The 12,776-nt window shown below is 42.9% G+C and overlaps 1 protein-coding gene and 1 long non-coding RNA gene across 2 annotated transcripts in view; one reads left to right on the top strand and one right to left on the bottom strand.

Moving 5' to 3' along the window:
* Positions 1-12,776, bottom strand: part of LOC144586071 (uncharacterized) — a 159,450-nt gene that overhangs the window by 18,915 nt on the left and 127,759 nt on the right. The gene's annotated exons all lie outside the window — the stretch shown is intronic.
* The window catches only part of CATSPERB (catsper channel auxiliary subunit beta), a 71,432-nt gene that overhangs the window by 472 nt on the left and 58,184 nt on the right, over positions 1-12,776 (top strand). The window contains exons 2-3 of the mRNA XM_072986580.2: positions 4,363-4,460; positions 5,452-5,604. Of these exons, the coding sequence (XP_072842681.2) occupies positions 4,363-4,460; positions 5,452-5,604 (251 nt within the window). The remainder of the gene's footprint in view (positions 1-4,362; positions 4,461-5,451; positions 5,605-12,776) is intronic.

Raw genomic sequence — 12,776 nt, 5'->3', positions numbered from 1 at the left:
CGTTGTTCTTTTCTTCAGAGAGATTCAGAATGGCATACAACATGTAAACAATACATAAAGCAATAGAATACACCATATAAATGATAAAATGCAATCAAACCTAGCAACAATGTAAACATTAGCATACATACATACATTAGCAATATGAGCATAACAGGAATAATCCATCAATACCCTTGTTGCCACGTGTTGTACCAGTCGTAACTTCCAAGTTGTCTTCAAGGGTAGCCTCATGTAGAGCAAATTACAGCAGTCTACTATAATGAATTTGCATGGCAACATCACCCTTCTCTAAATAAGAGAAAGCTTCTGAACCAGGGACAGATGATAAAAAGATTACTTGACCATGCTTGCCCCTGTTTCTTCCAGGAGGATCATTGAAATGTCTAAACTCCTCACTTGGTTCAAAAGTAAGCTATACTTAACAGCTACCTCTAGAAAATTAAGATTAGACACAACCCTCTCTATCCTGGCAGAAATGCTCTGCTACCAGCAGAACCCTGTTCTGTCAGATCTCAGAGGTCTGCTGGCAAAAGGAGCTGGAGGCAGAACTGCTTTGCTGATTAAGATCTGTCAGCAGAAATGGGAGTGGGGGAGATAAAACAGGGGCAGTGTGACAGAGGAGCTGAAGTACTTCATGTTCAGACCCCTTCCAGACCAGAGAGACAATTACATGACAATGTAATGACAGAGTTGAAAAAACAACTGCCATTTCTTCTGGCAATCTTAATTCCGCCAGTCCTGCCTTTCGCATGATGTGCATATAAATTAAATAAGCCGGGGGACAATATACAGCCTTGTCGTACTCCTTTCCCAATTTTGAACCAATCAGTTGTTCCATATCCAGTTCTAACTGTTGCTTCCTGTCCCACATATAGGTTTGTCAGGAGATAGATAAGGTAGTCAGACACTCCCATTTCTTTAAGGACTTGCCATAGTTTGCTGTGGTCCAAACAGTCAAAGGCTTTTGCATAGTCAATGAAGCAGAAGTAGATATTTTTCTGGAACTCTCTGGCTTTCTCCATAGTCCAGCGCATGTTAGCAATTTGGTCTCTAGTTTCTCTGCCCCTTCGGAATCCAGCTTGTACTTCTGGGAGTTCTCGGTCCACATACTGCTGAAGCCTACCTTGTAGAATTTTGAGCATAACCTTGCTAGCATGTGAAATGAGTGCAATTGTACGGTAGTTGGGGCATTCTTTGGCACTGCCTTTCTTTGGGATTGGGATGTAGACTGATCTTCTCCAATCCTCTGGCCACTGTTGAGTTTTCCAAACTTGCTGGCATATTGAATGTAGCACCTTAACGGAATCATCTTTTAAGATTTTACATAGTTCAACTGGAATGTCATCACCTCCACTGGTCTTGTTGTTAGCCAGGCTTTCTACGGCCCACTTGACTTCATTCTCCAGGATGTCTGGCTCCAGGTCAGCAACTACATTGTCTGGGTCGTCCGGGATATCCAAAACTTTCTGATATAATTCCTCTGTGTATTCTTGCCACCTCTTCTTGATGTCTTCTGCTTCTGTTAGGTCCCTCCCATATTTGTCCTTTATCATGTTCATCTTTGCACAAAATATTCCTCTAATATCTCCAATTTTCCTGTACAGATCTCTGGTTTTTCCTTTTCTATTATTTTCCTCTATTTCTTTGCATTGTTCATTTAAGAAGGCCCTCTTGTCTCTCCTTGCTATTCTTTGGAAGTCTGCATTCAATTTTCTTTCCCTGTCTCCCTTGCATTTTGTTTCCCTTCTCCTCTCTGCTATTTCTAAGGCCTCGTTGAACAGCCACTTTGCTTTCTTGTATTTCCTTTTCTTTGGGATGGTTTTCGTTGCTGCCTCCTGTACAATGTTACGAGCCTCTATCCAAAGTTCTTCAGGCACTCTGTCCACCAAATCTAGTTCCTTAAATCTGTTCTTTACTTCCACTGTGTATTCATAAAGGATTTGGTTTAGATTATACCTGAGTAGTCCTGTGGTTTTTCCTACTCTCTTCAGTTTAAGCTTGAATTTTGCTATGAGAAGCTGATGATCAGAGCCGCAGTCAGCTCCAGGTCTTGTTTTTGCTGACTGTATAGAGCTTCTCCATCTTTGGCTGCAGAGAATATAATCAATCTGATTTCAATATTGCCCATCTGGTGATTTCCATGTATAGAGTCACCTCTTGTGTTGTTGGAAAAGAGTGTATGTGATGACCAGATTGTTCTCTTGACAAAACTCTATTAGCCTTTGCCCTGATTCGTTATGAACTCCAAGGCCAAACTTCCCTGTTGTTCCTTTTATCTCTTGGCTCCCTACTTTAGCATTCCAGTCCCCTAGAATGAGAAGAACATCTTTCTTTGGTGTCAGTTCTAGAAGGTGTTGTAAATCTTCATAAAATTGTTCAATTTCAGTCTCCTCAGCAATGGTGGTTGGTGCATAAGCTTAGATTATTGTGATGTTGAAAGGTCTGCCTTGGATTCGTATTGACATCATTCTATCATTTTGAGATTGTATCCCATTACAGCTTTTCCCACTCTTTTGTTGACTATGAAGGCTACTCCATTCCTTCTACGGGATTCTTGCCCACAATAGTAGATATTACAATCATCTGGGCTGAATTCGCCCATTCCTGTCCATTTTTGTTCACTGATGCCCAGGATGTCAATGTTTATTCTTGCCATCTCCTGTTTGACCTCCTCCAGCTTCCCAAGGTTCATAGATCTTACATTCCAGGTTCCTATGCAGTATTTTTCTTTGCAGCATTGGACTTTCCTTTCACTTCCAGGCACGTCCACAGCTGAGCGTCCTTTCGGCTTTGGCACAACCACTTCATTAGCTCTGGAGCTACTTGTACTTGTCCTCGGCTCTTCCTCAGTAGCATGTTGGACGCCTTTCGACCTGAGGGGCCCATCTTCCAGCGTCATATCTTTTAGCCTTTTGTTTCTGATCATGGGGCGTTCTTGGCAAAGATACTGGAGTGGCATTGCCTTTTCCTACTCCAGACCTGATATATCTGCATGTAAATAGCTATCTCATTTGGGCTAGGAGGTTTAAGACAGCAATTTAAATTATTGAAATTTTGTACTTAGAGCTAGGCTCAGCTTTACCTCTGGTCTTCAATAAGTTACTTCTTAGGACTTCTATAATCTACATTCTGTTTTCATATTCCCCTGATCTGTAATGAAAGTATAACAATGAACCAGATTGCATAGTATCATACATTCTTCTCTTCATCCAATATACAAAATAGAAATAAAAAGCTCAATTTTGGTGTCACTCCATAGTTTTAGAAATAGTTTGTGGGGGGAATTTGCCTCCAAGTTCTCTTTTGCCTTCTAGGGAGTAGGGGGGCAATTTTGCCGTGTTTTAAGAGAAAACATTTTTAAGAAGGTTTTCTTTTTAATTCAGCCACTAGATGGCATTTGAGAACTTTTTCATTAAAAAAACCAAATTATTGTCCAAAAAAATGCTTTGGATGCGGAGGTCAGAATATCAGGTATATCCTTCCAGGGAGCTCAGATGGACTTGTGTAACTCCTAGAGATTGCCCACTCAAAAGACAGGCAGTGGGTAGCACTAGAGGATTGATACAGATCAGATCAAGTTTAATACAGTCATAGACCAATATCCAAACATAAAAATAAATGTACAAAAACAGTAAAACTCATATATAAAAACATATACAAAGTTAAAAACAGTAAAACACATACATAAAAGCATGTACTGTACTAAGTTAAAGCCATCTTAGCGAAGTAATACATTATACCACCTTAGTAGATTGATACAAGTTGCTCTCTCAGCTTCAGCACAAGCTGTAATAAACAATTTCTGGACAACACTACTGAGTTGTTGTAATTCACTCAGAGCCTGGTCCTGAAGTACTGAAGGCTGTGAGAGACCCCACTTGCTTCCAGCCAAAACGCATTCCAATCTCCATGATAGTAACGTTGAACTACACTTGCTTTGAAATTTAATGGTCAAAATCCTCTTACATAAGTTATTCGTTAATTAGATTGATGCTAATTGAAGAGTCTTCAATTAAATTCCAGTTTTAAAGTATCTTAATTTAGTGTCAGTTTTTCATAATTATAGCTTGCTTAATTATTTCCTAATATTTTAACTATGATGTTTTCAATATATCTGTTTTAAAATCAAATAAATAAATAAATAAATAAATAAATGTTGTGAGCTTCCTTGGGTATTGCACTGAGAGAAAGAAGAGATATGAAAACAAAGAAGGAAAGAAATGTTTCACACTGGATAAGAGCTGATGACGCACAGACAAACATTAAAGCGAAGCTAATATAGCCATGTTGATCCTTGAAAACAAAATCTATTGATTTCGCTTTTTATATGGTATTTTTATAATAAACATTCTTTCTCAGTGCAGGCCAATTCAAGTTTCTCCTGCTATACTGAGATATTCCAGAATGATACCGTAAAACCCAAAGCAATTAAATTGTTCCTTGGAATACATAATTTGGTAAGTTTTCAGCTATGTGTTTCTAGTCATAATGCAATTAATGCATTAGGATATGTATATATATTAACACTATTCTGAAGTAACTGCTAACCATAAAGAACAATATTATCCTTATGAAAAACTGAGCTCATATGGGCATGCAAATGGAAAATTTAAAGAGCCTACCTTCAAATTAGAGTGTAGTTTCTATTTGCTGGAGGAGTTACTGCCAATACTAAAGTAGAGGTATGTAAACTGGAATTAGCACCCAGACATCCTCTCTAATTCTTCCAATCCTTAAAAGTCCATTTAACAAGGCAGAAACCATCATAATTTTGCATAGATTGTATTATTTGCATCAAAATGTTGTTAAAGCACTATTTTGTACAATTTTCCTCAATTTGTGCAGAAAACTTTTGTTGTCATAGAGTGGGACAAAATGCAATGACCTGTTGTAGGATGAGAAGATTAATTTTGCAGTTTCTCATCCTCTCCTGCAAGAATTTGTGCCTCTTAGATTGAGTTCAAGGATGGAAGGGGCCCATCAGAATACGGATATTAATCTTCATTCCTACAGTATGGTTGTGCAGGAAACATGTCTGGGAGACTTAAGACCAGTGAACATTGTTGTGTCTACCGGTAGTCATAAGAAACCTTTTTTTAAAAGAGAGAGCATTCTGCATTTAACTGCATTGTTCTAAAGCCAGGCAACCATCCTTCCCTGGACACTTTAGTGAATTTTGCCTACATCCAGCTGAACCCACATGGACACACTTTTTGGCAGGAGACAACTGGCCTTGAAAATTTGTAAGAATGGGATGTTGACCAGCTTTTGCTTGTGACTCCTTAAAAACAAACACATTCTGTGTACATGTAGTTAGCATGGAATGTTGAAGTCAGCAGCCTAACTCATCAAAGGCATCAATATGTTGTTAAAGATTTTGATTGTGCTGAATCTTATGCATATCTAAATCATAAGTTAACCTTTGTTTGTTTTTTCATGTTGACAAAGAAAGTAATTTGTCACTTGTATGACAATAACAAGGAGGACACCAAGGAGAACAGAAGGAAAAATCTACTTCTCTATACTTCAGCAGGCCTTGCTCCCAGCATACAGATCTTCAATAGTACCTATTCAAAAGTCTTCTACTTCAAGATGACGCTGGTAAAATATTCGGGGAGGGTCTAAAGCTCAGTGGGATAATACATGTATTACAAGGTCCCAGGATCAGTTCCTTTTACCCAAATTAAAAGGATAAAATAGCAGCTAATCTCCAAGCCTTCTACAGAATCCTAGAGACACTAGTGGCCTAAGGTCAAATGGGAGAGCACCTCATCTCTCAGTTTCAGAATGATGGGCTTCATGCACAGACCATGGATCAAGAGAGTAGCCATTCTTATGCTACCAGTAGAGTAGATAATATTGTCCTAGTGGAGCAAATAACCTCATTAAGCATGAGACAATATTATATGTTCTTGTTAGACTAGAGGCTTAATTAGATTGTGAGCCATGCACAGTCCCTACAATATTTTTTTCAGCCTCAGAAATTCCCTATCTATGTTTTTTGCAAAAATTTGGAAAATGGGAAAAACTTCTAAGGAGAATAATTCTCCTCTAAGGCTGCCTATTTTGTTTTAACAAAATAAACATTTTTAAAAAAACTGAAACTGACCTTCTGGTATCTTCTGATTTCACCAGAAATGGCTTGCGGTTGCCATTCTGGGTGTGGGGATAGTGGGAAATGGCCCCCAGACTTTTCAAATTAGACCATCTCTGTATTTGTTACGTTGCAAGCAACAATTTCCTAAAATAGTAGCTGTCCAGTGATGATTCTATGGGTTTTTTTTTAAACTGAGGAATATCCATAAATATTATTGCATGAGAATGTGAAACACACATGAAGTTTGGAAGACATAATCATAGGGGAGATTACTCTTATCCTGAAACTTTTTTTGAAAATTTAGCTGTATATGCAGAATTTTTAACACAGCAAATTTCCTGGAGACTCAGATTATTTCCTCTAATACAGTCTTCTCCAATTTGTAATAGTTGGCCAAAGATTTGGTGGCTACTTTCTATTGCTCTTCATTGCCATAACTGCAGATCAACAGTGGGTGGGATTATATCTCTAAGCAGAACAGGGTTCAAGCGACAAAAGCAGCAACAAGGTTCCACATGGTTATCTAAACCCAATAATAGCACTTATCCCAAGTCTTATGTTGGTTTCCAGTTACTTCCTTTTTTTAAAAAAAGGGCTATTTTTGGCGTAAAACAGACAGGGAGGAGGAGGAAGGTACTGTACCATGTTTTCCCAAAAATAAGACAGGGTCTTATATTAATTTTTGCCCCCAAAATGCGTTAGGGCTTATTTTCAGGGGATGTTTTATTTTATAGTCATGTCATCTGGTTACACAATGGTGGAGGACGGGGTTTCACTTAACTAGGGCTTGTTTTGGGGGTAGGGTTTATAGTACGAGCATCCTGAAAAATCATGCTAGGGCTTATTTTCAGGTTAGTTCTTATTTCAGGGAAACAGGGTTGTTTTTAAAATATAGACTCATAGAAGCGTAAAGATGCATCATTTTGGTCCTCACCCTGCTGATAGAAGGAATTTATGGCTAAAGTATCCCAGACAGATGGCTATCCAAACTTCAATTAATTCCTTCCAGCAAAGGAGAATCCACCATTCTCCAGGTTGACCATTCCACTGTCAAACAGCTAAGTTCATGTGGGCTGGATAGAACAACTGTCAGGTGGATACTCAGTTGGTTACAGAATCATACTCAGAGCATACTTATCAATGGGTCCTTCCCAAATTGGGATGAGATAACAAGTGGAGTACTACAAGGCTCAATCCTAAACCTGGTGCTCTTCAGTATTTTTATTAATGACCTGGATAAGGAAATGCAGGGAATACTTATCAAATTTGCAGATGACACAAAATTAGGTGGAATAGCTAATACCTTGGAAGACAGGGAAAAAATCAAAAAGGTCTTGATAGGTTTGAGCTCTGGGCTGAAAACAACAGAATGAAATTTAACAGGGACATGTGGAAAGTTCTATACTTAGTAAAAAAAGACCAAATACAGTACACAGTTACAAGACGGGGGATATTTGACTCAGTAATTGTGTGGAGGATCTTGGAATTGTTGTAGATCAAAAGCTGAGTATCAGCCAACAGGGTGGTGTGGTTGCAAAAGAGGCAAATGCCTTTTGAGTACTGTTGTACGAGTACTTTTCATTTTGAGTACTGTGTCCAATTCCGGACACTGCACCTTAAAAAGGATGTCAACAAACTGAAACAAATTCAGATGAGGGCAGCAAGGATAGTTAGGTGGCTAAAACCCATCCCTATGAGGAAAGACTGAACAAGTGAGGCACGTGTAGCCTTGAGAAAAGAATACTGAGGAGAGATTGGATAGCAGTTTTCAAATACTTGAAAAAATAATCATATAGTGAAGGGGCGGGATCTGTTCTCAATCATCCTGGAGTGCAGGATATGTAGTAATGGGCTCAAGTTACAAGAATCCAGATATGGGCTGAATATAAGGGGAAACTTTTTTAACTGTTAGAGCACTAAGACAATGGAATCAATTACTTTGGGAAGTGATAAGTACTCCAACACTGGAGGCATTCAAAATAAAATTGGACAACAATCTGTCAGATTTGCTTTGATTTGAAGCCCTCCACTGAGCAGGAAGTCGGACTCAATTGCATTATAGGCTCCTTCCAACTCAATTATTCTATGATTCTTACAATCAAAGTCTTCCTGTTGTGTACTCCTCCAAATCTCCTTTTTTGTAAATTGACTCCATCAGTTTGCCTCCAGTAGGACACATCCTATGTTCTTATGTAAACACAATTTACAGTGTCTGTTTCTTTGGAACTTAATAGTTTCCAGTAAGCTGAACACATACACATTCACTTATGTATATGAAAATTAAAGGAAATCACTGGAAATATGTTCCTTTAGAGAATCGTACTAGCTCTCAAAATAAGAAAGTGTCAGAGTATTTATGTGTGTGGAAAACAGTTCTATCTCATTATTACCTGTGGAATTACCTAAGTCAGAAAGCCCAAATGCTACCTTTATGGTGGTAAAAATACAGCAATAACAAGCACTATCAGTTTAATGTTCCCTCAAACACTGAGGTGCCTCAACTTACGAATGTCCCGACATACGTTCATTTCGAGTTACGACCAGCTCCAGCTGCAAAATTTTGCTTCGACTTGCAGCTGGAGCTTTGAGTTGCAAACAAAAGAGCCAGGGAGAAAAGGCGGGGAATTCAAATTAGAGGGCTAACCGTTGGTCGGCAAAGAGCTTCTTTGTAGCTCTTTCACCCCAACGGTTAGTGTGCGCGTGTTTGCAGAGAGGCTTTGGACTGCCTGATGCTGGTTTCTGCTTCTGGGTGAGTACATTTACAGGGTTTTGCAGTGTTTTGCAGGGTGGGTTTAGGTTTAGGGGAGTTATGTTTCTGTGTTGTGATGGTTTTTTTCCTGTTTTTTGGTGTGTGTGTTTTCCCAGCCCCATCGCGTTGGGATGGAGTTGGCTGTGTGGGGTGTGTGTGTTTGATTCCCCCCCCAATCCCATGGCATTCCAATGGGGCTGGCTGTGTGTGTAAGGGGGGTATTTTTTTCCCCAGCCCCATCGTGTTCCGATGGGGCTGGCTGTGTGTGTGAGGTTTTGATTTTTCCCCCATCCCCATTGTGTTCCGATGGAGTTGGCTGTGTGTGTGGGTTTTTTGTTTGTTTGTTTTTTCCCCAGCCCCAGCACCTTCTGATGGGGCTTGCTGTGTTGTTTATTTTTGGTTGTTTTTTTTTAAAAGCCCCAACGCCTTCCGATAGGGCTTGCTGTATGGTTGTTGTTGTTTTTATGGTAATTTTCTTTTTCTGGAACTGATTAATCATGTTCTAATGCATTCCTATGGGAAATGATGCTTCGACTTACGACCATTTCGAGTTATACCCATCTTCTGGAATGGATTACGGTCGTAAGTCGAGGCACCACTGTATTTACTTCCTGACAAATTATCTAAGTGTAGACATTGCTGAAATAAATAAATATTCTTCTTATAAGAAATAGCTATCTATGTGTCATATTTTATATTATTCCGCTATATTATTACTCTACTGCACAGGTGTCAAAAGCAAGGCCCGCGGGCCATATCCGGCCCCCCAGAACTCGTCTGATGGCCCGCGGAGCCATCCGTTTGCACACCATCCCCAACCCCGGAAAACGTGAGGTCCACCCAGAGCTTGGCGGGCGGAGGGCGTGGTGGACTGCGGTTCTTTGGCGCTCCCAGTTGCAGCGGAATTAGCATGCCTCGGACTCCAACTTCCCCCCGCCCCGTGGTCCTGCCGTGTCGCGGTGGGCCGAAAGGAGAAGGCGCGCGCGGGATGGAGGGAAAAAGAAGAGGCCCATATCTGGCCAGCACGCCCCCCTCCTCGAGCTGCTCGAGCTGCTGCGCGAGGAGGAGTTCACGCTGCACCCCGGTTGCATTGCACGGGTAAGGGAGCCCGCCTGCTTGCCTCCCCTTCGCTGGTGGGGAGCAAGGGGCCCGGGAAGGAGGGGGGAATGGGGCAGTGGCGGCGAGAGGGGCGGGCAGGTAGGTAAGGAGGCGGCTTGGCCCGGGCGGGAGCGAGGGTGGGCGGGAAGAGAGAAAGCCGGACTCTGCTGAGGTGGGGGGGAGAGGCCTTCGGCGATCAGGGTGCGCGGAGGGGTGTGTGTGTGTGTGTGTGTGTGGACTGGAAAGGAAGGCTTGCAAGGCTCGGGCTGGGCGAGCCACCCCCCCCTCCGTCCACCCATCCCACCCTCCCCAAGGAAAGGGTGCGGGCCCTCGCGGTGGGATCCAGCAGAAGGGATCATCAGACCGCCTCCCCAACACCAGATCCCATTCCCCTAACGGGCAGGGGTGAGGGTGGGCGGGAAGAGAGAAAGCCGGACTCTGCTGAGGTGGGGGGGGAGAGGTCTTCGGCGATTGGGGTGCACGAAGGGGTGTGTGTGTGTGTGTGTTTGTGTGTGGACTGGAAAGGAAGGCTTGCAAGGCTCGGGCTGGGCGAGCCACCCACCCACCCCCTCTGTCCACCCATCCCACCCTCCCCAAGGAAAGGGTGCGGGGCCCTCGCGGTGGGATCCAGCAGAAGGGATCATCAGACCGCCTCCCCAACACCAGATCCCGTTCCCCTAACGGGCGGGGGCGAGGGTGGGCGGGAAGAGAGAAAGCCGGACTCTGCTGAGGTGAGGGGGAGAGGTCTTCGGCGATTGGGGTGCACGGAGAGGGGTGTGTGTGTGTGTGTGTGGACTGGAAAGGAAGGCTTGCAAGGCTCGGGCCAGGCGAGCCACCCACCCTCCCCCTCCGTCCATCCATCCCACCCTCCCCAAGGAAAGGGTGTGGGCCCTCGCGGTGGGATCCAGCAGAAGGGATCATCAGACCGCCTCCCCAACACCAGATCCCGTTCCCCTAACGGGCGGGGGCGAGGGTGGGCGGGAAGAGAGAAAGCCGGACTCTGCTGAGGTGGGAAGAAAGCAAAGGGCCTGGAGGGGGAAGGGAGGGAGGGGAACGGAAATAAGGGGCGCTGGAGTGGGGGAGGAGGAAGAAGGTTGAAGGTTTGGGGGGGTCCCCTCAGGGAGGTGTTGAGCCTGATGGGGTTGCGGTGCAAGCAGGCGGGTGACGTGGGGCCGGGCTGGAAGGGGGGTGGACATGGTCAATTATGGCTGGGCACTATAAAAGGGGGCAGATTGCTGGGCACATATAAGGCAGGTGGAGCGGTAAACTTTGGATATACTTACCACTTCCATGTCACTTTACAGTGGTATAAGGACCATAAACTACAATCAAATACCCCTGAAATGTCCAAGAAAAGAAAAATTGATGCAGAGGGAAGGCAATTTCAGGAGAGATGGGAAAGTGAATACATGTTTGCGATTACTAGAGACAAGCCGGTATGTCTTATTTGCTATGAGGCAGTGGCAGTGATGAAGGAATACAATTTACGCCGGCACTTTGAGACCAAACATGGAGCCCAATTTGCTAACTTTAGCCACCAGGAAAAGCAACAAAAGGTCAAAGAATTAAAAGGTAGCCTGCATTCTCAACTGAATATTTTTTCAAAAATGACAGCAAAAAATGATGCAGCAGTGAAAGCCAGCTATCTTGTGGCTGAAGAAATTGCGCGAGCTTCAAAGTGCTTTTCAGAAGGTGCGTTTGTAAAGAAGTGTATGCTGAAGGTGTGTGGACAGGTGTGCCCTGAGCAGAGACAGGCTTTTTACAATGTCAGTTTGTCAAGAAACACCATCACAGACCGAGTCAGGGACCTAGCCTGTAATCTTAAAACAAAGTTGGCTGAAGAGGCATGCAGTTATGTGGCATTTTCATTAGCTGTTGATGAAAGCACTGACAATACTGATACAGCTCATCTAGCTATTTTTGTAAGAGGTGTGAAGGAAGACTTGTCTGTCAGTGAGGAGCTCTTGGATGTTGTAGCCATGTATGGGACAACAACTGGGAGGGACATCTTCAATGCAGTGGAGGAATCTGTAAATAAAATGAAATTACCTTGGGAAAAGTTGGTGGGACTAACTACTGATGGCGCACCAGCAATGTGTGGAATGAGAAATGGCTTGGTAGGACTGTTAAAAGAGAAAATGGAAAAAAGTAATTGCCACACGCCGCTGATAACTTATCACTGCATTATCCACCAAGAAGTTCTTTGTGGCAAGGTTCTGCAACTGGATCACATAATGTCCACAGTCACGAAAACAGTGAATTTTCTGCGTGCACGGGGTCTGAATCATCGTCAGTTCCAACAATTTTTGAAGGAGGTGAGCATGGAACATACAGATGTGCCATACCATACAGAAGTAAGGTGGCTGAGTAGGAGCACCGTTCTCAAGAGATTTTTTGAGCTTTTGGAAGAAATTAATCTTTTTATGCAAAGTAAAGGGAAGCCCTTGTCAGAACTGTCAGATCCAAACTGGCTGTGCGATTTTGCCATGTTGTGTGACATAACAGAGCATCTCGCCCAACTGAATCTGAGGCTGCAAGGCCGCAAACAAGTCATAACCTCAATGTATGACGCAATAACAGCTTTCCAGAAGAAACTGCGCCTATGGAAGTCACAGCTTGAAAAAAAAAGTCTTGCCCACTTTCCTATCTGCCAGAGCATTTCAACCTCATTCCCAGGTACTTTTTCATGTGCTCGATTGGGTACCAAAGTGAATCGACTGATTGACGAATTCAATCGACGCTTTTCTGATTTTAAAGAACAAAACTTAACCTTTACCAGCTTTGCCAATCCCTTCAACATTGATGTTGACAGTGCACCACATCACCTTC

This window comes from Pogona vitticeps, chromosome 1 (assembly GCF_051106095.1).
Source record: "Pogona vitticeps strain Pit_001003342236 chromosome 1, PviZW2.1, whole genome shotgun sequence".
Taxonomy (NCBI): Eukaryota; Metazoa; Chordata; class Lepidosauria; order Squamata; family Agamidae; genus Pogona; species Pogona vitticeps.
Note: the sequence above shows the minus strand (reverse complement) of the source record. Positions and strands in the feature narration are given on the sequence as shown.